The 18,369-nt window shown below is 40.9% G+C and overlaps 1 protein-coding gene across 1 annotated transcript; it reads left to right on the top strand.

The window, feature by feature from the left end:
* The first annotated feature begins 562 nt into the window (after nt 1–562).
* MOD1 (NAD(P)-binding Rossmann-fold superfamily protein) lies at nt 563–11,757 on the top strand. Its single transcript, XM_087682189.1, has 12 exons — nt 563–1,274; nt 3,686–3,795; nt 3,878–3,933; nt 4,030–4,114; nt 4,248–4,295; nt 4,434–4,508; nt 4,644–4,755; nt 4,837–4,888; nt 8,485–8,536; nt 8,667–8,724; nt 11,181–11,279; nt 11,366–11,757. Exons 1-12 carry the CDS (start codon nt 851–853, stop codon nt 11,530–11,532), a joined length of 1,338 nt encoding a protein of 445 aa, XP_087538315.1. The 5' UTR covers nt 563–850; the 3' UTR covers nt 11,533–11,757.
* The last annotated feature ends 6,612 nt before the right edge of the window (nt 11,758–18,369 follow it).

Below are 18,369 nucleotides of genomic sequence, written 5' to 3' on the forward strand. Positions count from 1 at the left end.
AATTTAGTCAACGAACCAACAACTCACCTTGTGGCGTAACAAGCACCAACACAAGGCACCGAACATCAACCTATACATGTAGATGTTTTAGCTATACATTCAAAACCACAGGAACACCCAGTTCCAGATTGAGAATCATCCTTATAAACACACAAATTCACAGGTACATAATAATAAACCAGACGAGAACGACAAATGTTGTTGGGCAAAAGCCATCAACATATGTCAATGGCTTTCCAACATATGACCTCAAAAAACTGATGGCCATATCCATTCAATTATCGACAACAAATGACGACCTGCATTAGATGACAAGATCACAACTTTAAACAACGCTAAATCTTATTTACAAACATATTTCACTTTAAAACACTTCACATACCTAAACACCATCAATAAAATTGCTACCTAACAAACATGAAAGAATTGTACATGGAACTTCGTACTCTACTTACTTAGTTGAGCATGTCAACCTAGTTAAAGGCCTTCTCATGTGAGGGTGAGTGTCTCTTATCTTTAGAAAAAGAGTTATAATGGCTGCTGGGTGGCTGTGGGCAGGTTTCCTAATCATGAGAACATTGGTTCCACACACAAGAGAAAGAGCAAGGGTTTTGTGTGTGCGTGTGTGTGCATGGGGACTGTAATTTTTGAAGTGGCAGAGGAAGCTACAGTTCAAACAAGAGAGAGAGACAACAACGCTGCGCGCCCACACAAGAAGCATAGCTTCTCTCGCCCCTGCTGCCTCCCTTCCACGTCGTGATCTGTGTGTGTGTGTGTCTCTCTCTCTCTCTCTGCCCCTTTCTCCAACTAGAACTAAGACTTCACCAACAATAAACGAAGGAGAAACTGCATGTTAAATATCACGCTCTTTCGTCTTCCTCCCCTGCGCCTCGGATCATCGTCATCACCATCACCATCTTCTTCGCTTTGTTCTCACAGAGCAGCTTCTTCTTGTGGCCCTAAAATCGTCAACATGGCGACCTGCTACTCTGCAACTCTGAGCAATGCCGCCCCGAGCCCCTCATTTGCCCCGCCTGCAGGACCATCTCCTTCTCCTTCTCCTTCTTGCTCTATGTTGGCCTTTTCTTCCTCTTGTTCCCGGCGGCAAGGCCTGGATCTGTTCCTCAGACCGAGCTTCTTCTCCTCCGGGCCCAAGCTTTCTAGTCAAACCCTCCTCAACTGCGCTGCGTCCAGGACGAGGAAAGGAGCGATCCGAGCTTTAGCTTCTGACAATGGCACCGGAGTATCTCCTGGTCTGTCAATTGACCTCCGAGGTAATTGCTCTCGCTGTTCTTGCTGCCCAAATTTTCCCCTTTTTATCTGGAATACGTTTTCCTTGCTATATATATGAGAGAGAGAGAGAGAGAGAGAGAGTCTTTCTTGGGCTGGATTCCAGGAAGAATTAAGGATCAAATCTCGTTAATTGGATAACACACACACAAACACACGCACAGAGAGAGAGAGAGAGAGAGAGAGAGAGAGAGAGAGAGAGAGAGAGAGAGAGAGAGAGAGAGAGAGAGAGAGAGAGGCTTTCTTGGGCTGGATTCCGGGAAGAATTAAGGATAAAATCTCGTTAATTGGATAACACACACACAAACACACGCACACACGCACACACACAGAGAGAGAGAGAGAGAGAGAGAGAGAGAGAGAGAGAGAGAGAGAGAGAGAGAGAGAGAGAGGGAGGGAGGGAGGGAGTGTGTGTGTGTGTGTGTGTGTGTGTGTGTGTGTGTGTGTGTGTGTGTGTGTGTGTGTGTGTGTGTGTATTCACGTTGAAGAGTAAAGTGTCAATGTATGACTACTGTGATTAGAGAGAGTGTGTTAATGTCTATTCACAATGGTCCTTATTTAGAAGAGTAAGGTATCTATGTATGACTACTGTGATTAGCTGAGGTTAATTTATACTGAAACTGAACAATATGGTCCAACAGCTAGCCCATACATTGAAATGTGCAATCATGCTGAAGCTGATATGGTCCAACAGCTAGCCCATACATTGAAATGTGCAATCATGCTGAAGCTGATCTGAATGCTCCCCAGTGACAAATAGATAACTGGCTGATGGAGCTAAAAGCTGCAATATGCTGGAGCTTTATGTGCCTGCGTCTCTTAAGCTCGCCTCAACCATGTAGATTTTCAGAAATAAACGTTATGTCATTGATCTGCAGGCAAGTTTTTGGGACAACCTAAGAGCCCAGATCAAGGGCAGAAGTTCCAAGTAAAGCTCATGAGGTAGTCCATGACACCCAATTTGCTGCTTAAGATTAGGACTGGGTAACCATACACATTGCAGGTGTAAATGATGTAGCCAATTTGCTAGTTGCCATTTTTGCAAATAGAATATGTAACGGAGAGGGTATTGAGACAGTGAGACTTAACATAAAACTGGAAGAATCTACAGGATGATGGATCTGCAAACAAACACACTAAGGACCTTTTGTCTGATGCCTAGCATTGTGCAGCCGGTTTAATTACTTGAGCATGGAGAATGAATGGGAAATCTGATGTCTTCAATGTTGATTGTCTGATGCTTAGCTTTAGGCACTGCATGTAGCGGAGTATCTAGCAATGCTGTGTTTTGCAGCATATATGGGAGATTTATGTTTTGTCAAAGGTCTAATGCCTGGTTGTCTTGCAGGATATTGTCCTTAATGTTTAGCAGTATTGAACTATCCTACGTTAGAATACCTACTGCAGGTCAGATACTGTCAATTGTCTGATGCTGGATGTTTTGATCCAGGCTCTGGCACTTGAAAAACTGGCATTAAGCAGCTCTGGGTGACTTATATAAGCTACTTTTATTTCTCGTTAATTGAGTTTTCTTTCTGTTTCTATCCCCTGGCACATTGGACATCCTGTTCTGTGCACAGCACATTCTTGCAATTCCTGCATTGCACTTGTGATGGACATCTGGTTCTGGGCACATTAGGAGTTGGTCCAATAATGGACTGTGCCAAGTATATATAAGCTCTCATTATTGCAGCTTTTGCTATTGAAAAGTTCACCGATTGAGTAGTTGTCAAATTTGACAGTTAAGTCCTGATTCCTCAGAACAGTTAAAGGTTGGTGGAACAGTTCAAGATTCTGAGAAACTGAACTGACCATATCACTAGGTTTAGAGGCACTTTCCTGCAACTATGGTGCATGGACCAAGACACAGCACCCACTCAGAGCTGCTAATATACCTCATAATTTTGGGTCTCCAATTTTGGGCTGATAAGGAGACCTTTACCATGTTTGACATAGGGCAAATGGTATTATTGCAATGCAAATTATAACCAATTCTTTGAATACTTTCCTTTCTGTATATCATTCACATTTCTGGTATTTTGAGCTACATTAGCATTTCCATTTTCTATATCTAAGCTCACAGTACTAGGATGCCCTCTCACTTCTCTTGGTGGTGCAGTGCATTCCATTACTGAGTTAGCTTCATGAAATTCTGCTTTGATGCCCTTTTCCTTCTTCTGTGCCCATTTTTACTTTTTGTTTCCCTGAACTGTGATATATACAGGGGTCAAGTATGCAGGTACTCTAATGTCGCTCATGGTTATTATCCTGAATTTTTTTTTGTTCCTGATGATAAATGTAAATTTTTTGCATGGCTGCTGATCAGTAATAGGCTGTGTCATGGTTCAATGTGTTTTAGGTATAGAGGTAAGACTTTGCCCTTTTGTTTGGACAGGTAAGAGAGCTTTCATTGCTGGAGTTGCTGATGACCAAGGGTATGGTTGGGCAATAGCCAAGGCTTTGGCAGCAGCTGGGGCAGAGATTCTTGTTGGAACTTGGGTTCCGGTTAGTCTTGATTCCATATCTTAAAAAGGTCGCACATTATGGGACATTGTCAAGTTGTGATGTAACAGTGACTTGAGTGCAGGCCATGAACATTTTTGAGACAAGTTTTAGAAGGGGAAAGTTTGATGAATCTCGAAGGTAAGGAATAACCTATCACCTTCACCTTTATCCACTGCAAACTGTTCAAGCACTATATACTGGAAGTTACAGAACTAATTCGCATTCTGTGTCCAGGCTTCCGAATGGCTCTCTTATGGAGATTGCTAAAGTCTACCCCCTGGATGCCGTGTTTGACACTATGGATGATGTTCCTGAAGATGTAATTTTGTATTTTGATTCAGTCTGTGTTTTACTGTAGAGAGTATTGATTGCTATAAATTCTCTCAAGGCTTTTCCTCTGGAGAAGAGGGCAGTTTTATGGCTACTTAATTACTTCATTATGTTGTATCCAGATCAAAACAAACAAACGATATGCCGGCTATTCAAAATGGACTGTAAAGGTTTGTTAATTATTCAGTAGTTTCTAGTTCTTTTTCAGTTTTATGCATCAAAGTCCTGCAGGCTATTTAAGACAAGACTCTAAATGCGTGTCAACTCTTGGGTGATTTGTGCTTCTTGTTCATGTGTCACATCTGTAGGAAGCTGCTGAATGTGTTAAAGAAGACTTTGGGAGCATAGACATTTTGGTGCATTCTTTAGCCAATGGTCCAGAGGTATATTTACCTAGATATCCTGGTGCACTTTTTAGACTGTGGTCTAGATGTATGTTTAAGGTTATGTACTTATGGATGACTAATGTATATGTGATGCGTATTGTATTTTTCTTTACTAACAAGCTCTTGAGACAGGTGACTAAACCACTTCTTGAAACCTCGAGACGTGGTTATCTAGCTGCTGTGTCAGCTTCAAGCTACTCATATGTGTCTTTGCTGAAGCATTTTGGCCCTTTTATTAACCCTGGTAAGATGTCAAAGTTCAATTTCTGTTCTGATGCTTTAGCCCTGAATCCATATCTGTCGTAATTCTTTGGCTGTTCTGCAGGTGGCTCATCCTTGTCTCTCACTTACATTGCTTCTGAGAAAATCATCCCTGGGTAACTTTTGTCTTCATTTGATTGGGGTTGTTTAGTTTTGATACTACACAGTTATTTTTAGCTAAGTTTGGTGTTTGAATTCAGAGTTGGAATAATTTCCAGACAAACAAGGAATTTACAAAAAGCTCTGAATGGACAATGAAATCCCTGTGCTTGAGCATGACTATTGAGTCTTAATACCCACAAGGCTGTTTACAAGAGTTAATGAAATTTGCAAGGGGGCTTAAGCATGGTGCACAAGGCTGTTTCATTAAACTTCATAAATATTGGGGTTGCAGAGATGAGAGATGATTGACAATGGATTTTCTCTAACACTGAGGGGTACATGCTCTTACTCCTGGATGATATGATGTGAGAGATGCATGTGAATTTGACAATCACTATGTAGACAAATGCTAGTCCATGAAATTAAAATCAAGTAACAACCAAGGTTAAAGGTTGGCAGGCTGCTGGTATTCCCTTCTCAGCCAGGAGTTCAACACCTTATTATACCTTGACCTGCCTTATTACTGAAGTTGTCATGTGTTACATTGGTTTTTAAGAGGATAGGCTGTTGAGAAACCCTTCACCCTTCACCCGCAATTTGCATTTTTGTGTTTTTGTGTTTTGTGTTTAGGGTTTGCAGCCCCAAAAAGGGGCGCCATCCTAGACTGACTGTGCCTATTTATAGGCCATTCTTTTATTCATTCCTTACGGTTGATTCATTCAGTCCATCACCTCTTCTTTCTAGCCTCTCCACTATCCTCACACCCTTTTAGGAGGACATTGTGGTTCATTGTTCGTGGCTGTCTTCATCATTTTTCTTGTGCTATGGCACCCTTGTTTCCTTGTATCACATTCACTCCATGATTCGGAACTTCATCATTCCATTCATCAGAGTTTACCTTGTATCACATTCACTCCATGATTCGGAACTTCATCATTCCATTCATCAGAGTTTATTCTCTCTTCTATTCTCTTCTTCATGTTTGCCGAGTTCACTCCGTGTTCCTCTCCGCAAACCCTACTGTCTTGCTGGTACGTCATCTTTTGATATGGTATCAGAGCCGGTTCTGCTCAAACAGTGGCAAAGATCCTCCACTCCAGTGAGACAAAGACCGGTGGCGCATTCGGCATCCACTTCTCTTCTTCTTCCACTGCTTCAAAATCTCGTTTTTGCATATTTCAGGTGTTTTAGCTTGCTGCCCACACCCTATTCGCGGAGGACATCTCAGCCGAAGCTGTCCGTTGCTGTCTCCATCAATTAGCACTTGATTTTCAGTCCTCTTCATGCAGTTTGGAGCTGATTCCAATCAAGCAATTGCTATTCCTGTGCAGACTTGCTGCCGTACTGCCTGCCACGTCATCCAAGTATTGTTGTATGTGTTGTTAGTCTCTCTCTCTCTCTCTCTCTCTCTCTCCTGCAAGTTGTTTTTCTTGCATTTTTAGTCTTTCTCTCACCTGTTACCTGCGTTTTTAGTCTTTCTCTCTCCTACTGCTTGTGATTTGTTTTTAGTCTCTCTCTCTTGTAGGTTTTCTTGCTTGTGTTTTAATCTCTCCTTTTTTAGTCTGTCTCTCCTGCAGGCTGTCTTGTTTGCGTTTTGTCTCTCTCTCCTCACTTGCGTTTTTCTAGTGGTTGCAACCTCTTATCTCTGGTCACATCCTCTTCCCACTATCATCCCACCCCTTGAGGCGGACATTGCGGTTTGTATTTGACACTACCCTCACACCCCTTGAGGTTGATATTGAGGCTTGTGGTTTGTGGTTGACCTCTTCTTCAGTTTGCCATACCGGTACCATGGCATCTCCACCGATAGATTGCCAGTCTATTGGGTGTTGCTATTGCGCCATGAACGGTTATCCCACCAAAGACTGTCAACATCGACCTTTGCTCCCCACCCCTCCGGAGTACATGCGTCTTCCACCAAGCACTCCTTGTGCCACCTCTCCTTTCTGGGCCACATAGATTGTTCTGCATCGGCTTTCAGAGTACAATGCTCAAGGCAATAAGATGCATCTGATGCGCACTAAGTCCTTTCGCACACATGGAGGATCGATTGGCGCTACGACCTCCTAGAGATCGTTGCAATGCCAGCGGCAGTCTTCTCCCACTTATTTTCAGGTACAGTGGCTTCCATGACCTACGGATTTGCAGTCCGCTCCGTCAAGAGACAGTGATTGTTTGATACCGTCTCCTCGTTAGTCTACTCCTTCAAGAGACATTGGCTGCTCGACTCCTTCCTCTTCTTCGGCTATCCAATTTGCTCCGTTAAGAGACAACAGCAGTTGCCCACCTCTTGCTCATTCTGAGCTCCACCCTTTCCCACCCTCGACTACTCAGGTTCGAGAGGCTAGCTTTGGGAGCTCTTTGGCACCCCAGATATCTTCTTTGGCCCGATCGGCAGCAGTTCCTTCGTCATCAGACATTTCAGAGTCAGTGATCCATGAGTTTTTGGATTTCCTATCTACTTCAGAGGGGGATGTTATTTCTTTGCCCTCAGAGGGGGCATCTACTTCTTCTTCGACTTCAGCGGAGGCTCTCCACCTCCCACCTCAGAGGGGGAACCTACTCCGCATGAAGTTCTTTACCTATCCTCTACTTTCTTGGGGTGGTTGTCTTTGACCAGCCATCTCTTCTACTGATACCCAGGATTTTCAGGTACCACCTAGATTGGGACCTTGGAGGTTCAGCTGTGACTTGGTGATGAGGCCTTTGTATTCCTTCCAGCATGGATGCACGAAGCTGGTGGCTTCTCTCTTGAGGTTGAGTTTCGAGTTCTCCAGTTCACTCTGTCTATTGTTCTTTACTACTGGTTTTCTTTCAGGTGGAAATCTGGGATCTTAGGGAGCCTCTATCTCCTATGCATTGCATGATTTCATCATCTTTGTATTAGGGTGCTTGGGCAAGTGAACAATTTCCCCACAAGAGACACTGTCCAAGTGGCACCTATTGCATGAGCATTCTTCAGCATGTAGCATTGCATCTCCAACTCACTCTTCTCTTGTTTCCCTTTTTGGGCTTGAAAGGGGGTGTTGAGAAACCTTTCACCCTTCACCCGCAATTTGCATTTTTGTGTTTTTGCATTTTGTGTTTAGGGTTTGCATTTAGGGTTTGCAGCCCCAAAAAGGGGCGCCATCCTAGATTGATTGTGCCTATTTATAGGCCACTCTCTCATTCATTCCTTATGGCTGATTCATTCAGTCCGTCACCTCTTCTCTTCAGCCTCTCCACTACCGTCACACCCCCTTCAGGAGGACATTGTGGTTCATTGTTCGTGGTTGTCTTCATCATTTTTCTTGTGCTACGGCACTCTTGTTCCATTGTATCACATTTACTCCATGATTCGGAACTTCATCATTCCATTCATCAGAGTTTCTTCTCTTCTCTTCTCCATGTTTGCCGAGTTCACTCCGTGTTCCTCCCCGCAAACCCTATTGTCTTGCTGGTATGCCATCTTTTGACATAGGCAGCTTTGTTGCTCCTCACGCCTTGTTGAGCCTTGATTCTTTGTCCTGCATTCTCCCCTTCTATGTGAATATATAACATATTTAGAGAGAACCATTTCATATGGTGGTGTTATGAGCAAACACTGACTGTTTATTTTGATTTTCTGTAGGTATGGTGGAGGAATGAGCTCTGCCAAGGCTGCACTAGAGAGTGATACAAGGGTATGGTGTTTTGACCTTGTTCTTTCCATGTTTTCAAGTTCTTAGAAGTTGACAAACATTATGCTCTTAAGGAAGTTATGTAGTGTATTATAATGTTACCATGAATTGTTCATTTATTTTTTCATCTCAGGTCCTTGCTTTTGAAGCTGGTAGAAAATACAACCTTCGAGTGAACACCATTTCTGCAGGTTGCTAAATTCAAAAACTTGAACCTGTTTTCTTGTTCTATGCTTTTTTCTTGTGCATGTTCAGATCAGTTCTATGACAAGAATGAATGATGGCTGACTGCATGTTCTCTTCTGGCCATTTTTAGTTGCTGCATGTTTTCTTGTCCAGCCATGAATTCTTTTCTTCATTTCACTGTTTTCTTTAGTATTGTACATGCCACATGTATTTTGTTTTTAGAATCACTTTCAAGGAATTAGATGGTCCCTTTCCAGCAACGTGATGAAGATACGATCTTTGTCCCCCTAATATACTGGATATCTTTTAAGTGTGCCATCTTGAATCTTTTGAGGATAAGCAATCCAAAGATTTGGTTCATATTCTACCGATAGAGCTGTTTGGAGACAGACAATCACATTGAACAGAGTTTACCGGGAGCATCAACTCAAAGAGAGTTTATGGGGAGAATCAATGTAAGCAGACAGTGCACTTGAAATAAATTCCCTCATGTTTGTACTTGAAGAGATGATTTCTGTAGTGTGTACCTGAATGACTTGTCTACATAATTGGTGTGTGGTAGAATTTGAAGAAATGGGAAAATTGTTGAGTTTGCCCCTAGAAACCATATGTAAATACTTCCTACCCTGGTGGTCGTGAACTTTAAATGCATGGTGAATGCTCTTGATTCACATTGTTAGTAGGGTTTCAGTTTCAGTAGTAGCCAAAATTGCCTGGTTACTTGTTGGGTCATCAAATGAGGTACCCATCCATCTAACATGCTGGCACTTGGCCTCTACTATTAAGGACAGTCATTTAATCAGTTGAACTAACCGTCTGAAGGTGTGAGCTTTGTCATGGTGGCAACAAGAAGTATACGAGGTTCCTAGTGGTACATTCATAGATAATGAAGACTGATGGTGCCACCCTTGCTTGTTTGAGCCAGCCATTCAATTGCTGAAGGATCAGACTTGTTAGCAGCCAAATAGGAAGTGTCATTCAATGACTGTATTGAAGTTCAACAAAAGCTTTGAATCAACAGCGATAAAATGGCAGGCTTTGTATGAGCATGTACAAGTACAGGAGGTCTGTAAGGAGTTTCAAGAGGCCATTGAAGAAATTGGAGTAATATGTACACCCTGAGGTCTGCATTGAAAGGAGGCAATTGAATAAATTGGAGTCATATGTATACCCAAGGTCTGGATTGAAAGGAGGCAATTGAAGAAGTCACATCTACATGGACTGTGGTTGCTCTCTCTAGATCCTTTATCAATCTTGGGTAAAAGCCACCAAACTAAGAAAGGAAAACAAACAAAAACAGTATTGCATCCATTAAGCTCTTCAAGATCCCATCTACCATCGGCTTATTTCAAATCACATTCTGTGAAAGTTATTAGTCTTAAGAGATGGTACCAACAAGTATCTGATTCTTCAGTAGTGCAGGAAATGAGGGAAATCAACAGTAAGCATTCAGTAAGTTCAGTAAGCTTTTCAAGATCCTATCTTTTGTCAGATTTTTTCAATTCAAGAATCTGGCAAAGTTGTTAAGCCTCAAGATATGGTACCAAGAAGCAAATGATTCTTCAGTAGTGTATTCCAATGTCGGGGAGCCTGAGGTCTTGAATTGTATTCATTCTTAGATCAGGAAGCCTGAGAGAGTTGTGAAAGGGTTTGCAGCTTGTGTCCTCTCTAGACTTTCTTATTTTCTTGGGTTTATACCTCCATCAGATACTTGATTTCCAGACATGAAGAGAATGTATTCTGTACATAAAACAAGATCCCTTATCATAGCCAACTTGGTTCTGCCACGAAGAGAATGTATTCTGTACATAAAACAAGATCCCATATCATAGCCAACTTGGTTCCACCACAAAAATAACCAATCAAAATTGAAATCCAGCTTATATGCTTGTACAGTAGGTAGTTTGTAGTTCCTAGTGAATATCTATAGCATAATTCAAATATTATTGCACTACGAAGAGTTGCCTTGTGAAAGGTTCATGCAGTTACAACTTAAAAGACATGTGACATGGTTTGTTTAGGTTCTTTTGGGCCTTGGACTGTGACATTGTATTCTTCATGTAGCATTCAAATGTACTTGCATGAAGAGTTGCCTTACGAGAGGTTCATGCTGGTGTCTGTACTTGGTTGTTTTGGGCATTGGGTCATGACTGCTGTGTTTTCCTGTGTCATTCTTCTATTGTACTATGCTAAAATTGATGGTATCAAACATCCTCTGTGACATCTGAAATGCACTGACCATTCCATGAAATTGAGCATGTTTCGGTGCACATGCATGCAGGTCAGTTTGATTTTGCCTGTTATGGTCCTTGATTATTTATAGCCTTCTCTCTTTCCTCTGCTAGTGGTAGTCTGACAGATGTGCATTTTTTAATGTTCTGTTTTTGTATATACAACTGCTTAACTGGCAGTGAAACAATGACATGCTGACATCAATGTAAATTCGGTTAATTATGATTAGGTCCACTAAGAAGCAGAGCTGCAAAAGCTATTGGTTTCATTGATGACATGATCAACTACTCTCTAGCAAATGCACCTTTGCAGAAGGATCTTGAAGCAGGTTGCTTGGGTTCAATATCGCATGGATTATACTTGGTATTCCATAGTTTTGTGCAGATATACCTACTAATGGACGGTTTTGTGCAGATGATGTTGGCAATGCAGCAGCCTTCTTGGCCTCACCTTTAGCTTCGGCAATAACAGGCTCGGTTCTGTATGTGGATAATGGGTTGCATGCAATGGGCTTGGCTCCAGACAGCCCCTCACTTTCACAAGCCACAGCAGCGACTGTAAAAACAGGAGTTGCAGCTTGAGCTGCTAGTTTTGCTAATTTGTGCCACATCACATCCATTAGCAGTGTAGGTTGGACAGTAAGCACCTTCCGATGTCAGTTAAACCAGAGGATCTGGTAGCTTACGGGGAACTTATGTAGATCAGCCTTGTATTTTTCGAGTGCTTTCAAAGTCTGATACCAGCTATACATTGTATCTCAAAATTTTGACAGTTCCAAGTTTTTCTAAAGAAAAATCGCTTTTATTTGCAATGCCTTACTGAGATTTTATTGTAATTTTCAGGCAGAATATTTTAAGAGAAGTTGGTAAGCGTGTGTGCGCTCTTAGTATAGCGAATCAGTGTCTTGGTTTGCTGATTGACATATGGTGGGATCAGTCTTAGATAGGTAGATGACATGGTGGGGATAAGAAATGCTAACTGCAATTCTGTAACTTGTCAAATTTTAACCGATCTGTAACAATTGTACACAAAAGTATGTATGCATGGTTGTTTTAATTCATCTTGTACTGGGCACAACATCAAGATGATGTTGCTATGTCGCTGTTTTTTTAATTGTGCCGTTTCTGATTGTTGAAGGTTGCCAGAGTTTCACACATTTTACTGCACAAACTGGCAGGATATTCCCCAGTAAAATATGTGAGGTGCCTTTGAACACTTCCCTGACATCATAGGATCACATTTTTAAGTACCTAGCCTTGTTTCTTTGAGGAGGTTTGCAGCATGAGAGGGGTCTTTCTTAGCCCTTCAGCACGTGTTATTTGATTGCTACTAGATTCAGGTTACAATAAAACAATCGGGCCTTCCTTTTTGTCAGAGGGAAATCTTGGAAGTTTGTCAATGGAGGGAATGGTAAGGCATGCATGCAACTGCAGAAGTTGCAGAATTCGCACAGATCTGACAGTTTAACCGGCCAACGGGGAGAAGCTCAAATAGCTCGAATAGTTTAACAGATCTGACAGTTTAACCCCCCCAGGCCCTTCAGTTCCTACAAGCGACTGTTCAAATGAGATCTGAGCTGCCCCGTCTCCCTTTTAGTGGAGGTGAAGATCGAAGCTCTTGCAAGAATCGATTCCAGTTCATCAAAAATCGCCCACAGAAGGAAGACGGACCTGCACCAGTAAAGAGATAGGACGTGTGGCAATTTGGGATTGGAGAGTGCTCGGCCTCCTCCAATCAATGATTGATTGGTTTTTTTGTTCTTTTACTGGGCCACACACGTGTGAAATCCAGGCGGCCACTTGACATAGTTAAGGGGGCCATCACTTTACGGGCGGGCCCTCTTACCCTAAGGTAGGGTAGTTAGTAAGTATTCAATCTAGCAAACACAACCCCCCGAAAAATGAATGCTCGGCTTCCCTATCAAGATTGCCAAACAATGGTAGCAAAAAAGCCTAACTAGTGTACCAAAATATGAGCTAGTTCAAGCGTTCTTACATTCATTTTAGTAGGGAGGAAAGTGCAATGGAGTGTATTAGAATTGGATGTTCTTAAACGTGTTAGGCCAATAACGCTACAATTGGTGTGGTGGCTAGCTCACTTTTGATAATCTCATGTGGTATTGAGGCCTTACATCTAATCATCCTAGAAGCTATGATTACACGTGACCCCTCCATCGACCTATATCCATCATACATCCCCTACTTGATCAATTGTGGTTATCAAGATTGGGGCCCCATACCTGTACTCCATAATGTAATGTGGACACGACCAGCGTATCAAAGAGCCACATCTTGGTACAGGGTTCCTAAAAGTGCACATGTGAACACACCCTCTCCAAGCCGCCTAGTGCTACATATCCTTGGGTCAATCTAGTATCTATTGCATCTCTCATAAAGAAAGTGGGACTTGTAAATAGCACCCCCAAATATATACATGAATCCACATACTTGACCCACGATGGTGCAAGGTTGAACATCATCAGCTTGGTTTTACCAAGGTTTATTGAAAGTCCACTATCTAATGCATAAGAGTATAGTGCATCCAAATGTCTCTGTAGTCCTTGCAGGGAATCAACTATCAATACAATATCATTTGCATATAAGAGGAGAGGTATTCGAGTTCTAGTTGGTGGGGATCCTCTGTCTCCTCCCTAGGATATGTAATTAGCAATCCCATCAATGTACATGCCAAATAGTGTTAGAAAAAAGGAGCATCCTTGTTTTACTCCAACAGTGGAGTGAAAATGAGTTGAAAGGCCCTCAAGTGTCCTTTCATATAGTGCTAAAATTCCCCAATTAAGCTCCTTAGGCACTCTCATGGCATGTAGTCTGTGTATTAGTCTATCTCTTGGTACTGTGTCAAAGGCTTTGCAGAGCACGAGGATGTGATCCAATGTAGAGAAGCCTTTCCTAAAGCTAGCTTATCCCTATGCTCTGAGCCTCTATCTCTTTGCCTATATGCTCAACTCTTGCTCAAGAATGGAGGCATATAATTGAGACAATGTGTGTCCAACCATAATAGTCTAATAGTTATTGGATATAGTGGGATCTCTTGACTTGAGGATATGTACAATGGTGTTTGTGCTCCAACTCTCTTGGAGGCCTTCATACATGCCTCTATTGAGCTAGAAACTTTGCCACCAAATCTCTAGCATGAATTAAGTTCTCGACTACTAATTTATCATGATCCTTTGCCTTACTAAGTCTGTCAATAGTCACAAACCTTGCTCTATAAAGAAGGTAGTGGTAATTGGGAAAGGTTATGGTGGACTAGGGAGAGGAGATTGACCTGCTCCTACTTTGTAGAGATTGGATGTGTACTACTTCCATGTATCAGGGGATGTGATGGGAGTGGGTGCACAATGCTAACTGAAAGGCTACTAGGCCTTTCTAGAGAATCTTGACTCAAGAATAGCTACTATAAGTTTCTCTCCAATTAGACTAAGAATGCCCTCTTCTTTCACCATACGAGGCACTTGATAACCAACTGTGCATGCCTCTGTGTAGTGGATCCCAATACTACCTCTCTCTATAGGCGAGCTTTGGTCTTGTAGCACTCATAATCATACTAGTTATTTCAAGGTATCACCTTAGAAGAGACTCTCTGTGTAGGCTTGGATTGTGAAAAAGGTTGCCATTGCTATGTGTAGAACCTTACTAAACTGCCTAGTGAGCTCCTATAATGGAATGCCGATGTCCATTAGGGGAGTTTGGAGGTCTCGAAAAAGCCTTGCAAGAGATCCTAGAGAGAGAATATTTGAGAAAAAAACCATTTTATGATTTTTTGAAAAGATTACTGTTGATAAATAAATATATCTAAAATTGGTAAAAAGTCACTACTATCACATTCTCATAGCTTATATCAACCTGGAAATTTAGGTGTCCATAAAGATGACAATGATTGTCCCAATAAAGATCATACATTCTCTTCATAAAAGTGAAAGTGAATACTCAATTTGGATTTTTTAAAACTTTTGATTATCTCCCTTCATTCTCATTGTCTTCTTTTCTTTTTTTTTTTCTCTGAATTCACATAAGTTTTTTCATACAATTTTTCAAATCACATCCTTGGCTATGGATCAATCATTCAATTATATTTGTAGTGCTAGTAAAAGATCTCTTTATCATCTTCACGTTGAGCTGGAGAGTGAGTATGAACCAATTGGCAAAAGGACAAAACCCAATACTATTTTAGAGTTCGTGAAACATGTGCTCAGATTTGAAGGAAAAAAGAATCTTGATCTTTGGTTGGATGAAAGGTTATACCCCAAAGATCCCATACAAAATAGCATATATTCCTTTTACAAGAGCTCTTCATTGATGAGATTTATTAGCAATAGTTACAATGGATTTTTAGGCTATACACTTGATCTTGTTGCAAAGAAGGATGTTCTTAGATTGGAGAAATACTTATTAATAAAGCAAAGAGACGAGTTGTTACAAAAATTGTAGGATAATTAATAGAAGATCAATTCATTGGAAAAATGTATCAAAGCATATGAGTGAAAGCAAACTATTTTAGGCATTCAAAATTGACAAAGATCTTTGAAGTACATTGAGAATCTCAAAAGAGTAGGAGGTGGTTGCACTAAAAGAATCCAAGTACTGATGTATCTTTTTCTCCTTGAGAAATGTTGAATATTACTATGTTTATAATTTTATTTGATTCGTAGTACCGATCTTGTTTAGGTCTATTTTTTAACCAAATGCAAGTGAGAGATATGTTTCAAAGACACCTTAGTTTTATTATCACATTCTACCCTCAGTAATCTTAAAGGACATTCTTGAGAGAAAGAAATTCAAAAAACAAAGAGACGTTGCATGTACTTTTTTATTGGGTATTATTCTTTGGATACTAAGTTAGTGCGGAAGACTTTTGACATTATCGATATTAGTCAGGATGCATATGCACATATTTTTTAGTTAATGTAATTAAATATAAAACAAGGTCATGTATGTACTTGCAAGGCCATCCATGATGGAAGTTTTGGGTGAGCCTTTCCAGATCAAGCTAGCTTCTATGGCAATAAAAAAGATATTCTTTTCAATGAATTTAATAATGCTTTTCTTGACTTGCCTATCCTACCACATTTGTTGATTAGATTCTATGATCTATCTCTAGAAAAGGCACAATGAGCAATCAGATTTGTGATCAAGCTCAATGAAAGTGAGATTTTGAAGTGTACAAGACTAGAAAGGGTCTTTATTACCTTGATGAATAGAGCACTTTCATAAAGTCCATGCATTGATTCAATGTCATTTAGTATTCAATCTGAGCAAAATATATGGTGATTAGAAGCTTTTGAATTAGATATAGAGATTTTAATATACTATATTTATATATTGTTTTTGGTCATAGAGGCTTCTTGCTTCTCTACCAAAATTATCTTTTCCACTCCTTTGTGGAAAGCCTAGGATCTAGTTACTTTTTGGAAATACCTTTTAAGACCATTATTAGTAAACTTGGAAAGCTTGACAATTTTATGATAAATTGCAATAGTTTGATTATTCAAGCTTCCAATGTAGTGGCCAAGGCTCTGACTTTTTCTAAGCTTTAGTGGCATGGAGTTTTCTTTGTCAATAAGTAAAAATCTCAAAGTCACTTATCCATTAATCTTAATTAAATATTATCATTTTTCAAATAAAAATATTTAAAATATTTTACATACCTCGGGGCTTTCATATTCTTTAATAAGGCTCATCATAAAGATTTATTGAATTCTTTGGCTTCTTCTTTGAAGGAGGCTTTAGTTTGTCTTCATACCCTATATCTTCAATACCAGGCATTTTTTGATTCAATGAGAACTCTTTATCAACCCCTTCATAATCCACACAATTTGATCAACACATGAATTCAAAGCTATGGAGCTATCTTAAAATTTTTTCCCTCCACATCAAGAGCTACTAAGTGAGCATGGTTCATAACTACTAAAGTCCTTGTCATTTTGGCCCTACCTTGCAAGGATAGCCAAGCAATAATCTTCCATGAGATTAAAAAGATGTTGAACATAATTGAGAAAAACATATATTGTCTTATTAATGAGGTAACTTGGGAATGTTGGCATGTAAAGAAGAGGACATTTTTCAATCTTTGCATGCAAATGTATTTCCTTTTCCTCCACTTTTGTGATGTTCTCACTCTTGAACACAACATGATCAAAACCTTGTACCAACTAGTTCTCAATCTCCTATGCAAGTATCTCTACCCTCTCTTCAACTTCTTTATCAGGACTTGTAGCATCTTCTCTTTTTCTTTTGCACAATATCTGAAAAAGAATCTTCCATATATTGAAGGAAAACGAGAAGTCCTATATCCTTGTCAAGAGACCTTGTTGTTGATCGTCGTGATGAGGAGAATTCACCTCATGCTTTTTGAACTCTTCATCAATAAGGTTTCACCTAGTCCTTCGAGCATTTATTACTTCAATTACACCATTGTAATGCACATAACCATCAATATCCTGACGAGGGGGCGACCTCTCCGGCGTTTCTCCTTCTTCCTCCTCCGGCTCCTGTGCTGCCTTTACTACCTCTTGAATGAGTGTAGTCAAGACTTCTCCGTATCCAATGAAAGAGGCCTTGGAGGACGCTTTCTTCCTTTCCGTTACCTTAGAAGCTGGAGATTCTCCCCCTGTTGGTGCACTTCCCAGGGCTAGCGCCTTGGCCACTTGATCAATTGTCTTCCGCACGTAGCCATTCCAATCCACCTCGTCTAGGGTGTGGACCGCTACATTCTCTAGCATTGGCACGCTAATTCGATGCATTAAGGAATTGTAACGTTGGCTGGAGAAGAGCACGTGCACCAACTTGGCCTGCAACCTGGCGTCTGTGTCAGGGATGCCCTGGATGCTTATGCCGTCGTTCGTGAGCACCTCTTCCTTCTTCATTTTCAGCAAGGCTTAAACATCCATTTTTTGTCTCCTTTCTGTCCTTGGTACCAATCCCAGAGCCCTTTCCACCAAGGCTGGATCCAACCGGACTTGCACTTGCTTTGCACCCTCTCCTCGGCCCACTGTTACAATGCCACCTTCATGGTCTGGATTGTATGTTTTGAGGAATTCTATGCATTTTAAGTGATCCGGCTCTTGCAAGAATTTTTCAATATACTTTGTAAGGTTGCACTATTCCACTACTCTCCTGGCTGCCTCCTCCTTCGCCACCACGACTTCGATGTTGTGGATGGTTCGGAACTTGAGCTGGCCGAAGGCGCGGTTCTCTAAATGGATGCGATACTGCTCCCTTTCTTCGTCTGTGAATGGGAGTCGATGGGCGCGGTCTTGCTGTGACATTTTCTACTCCTGCCATAATTCGTAACTTTCGTTAGCATTTTCCACATAGCACTTTGTTGTTTATGCGAAAATAAAAATCTTGACTGAATTTTTTAGGAAGCCATTTTTCTCCTATTATATGCTTATGCTT

Source organism: Lygodium microphyllum, chromosome 7 (genome assembly GCF_053477565.2).
Source record: "Lygodium microphyllum isolate KBCC chromosome 7, Lygodium_microphyllum_v1.1.10, whole genome shotgun sequence".
NCBI lineage: Eukaryota > Viridiplantae > Streptophyta > Polypodiopsida > Schizaeales > Lygodiaceae > Lygodium > Lygodium microphyllum.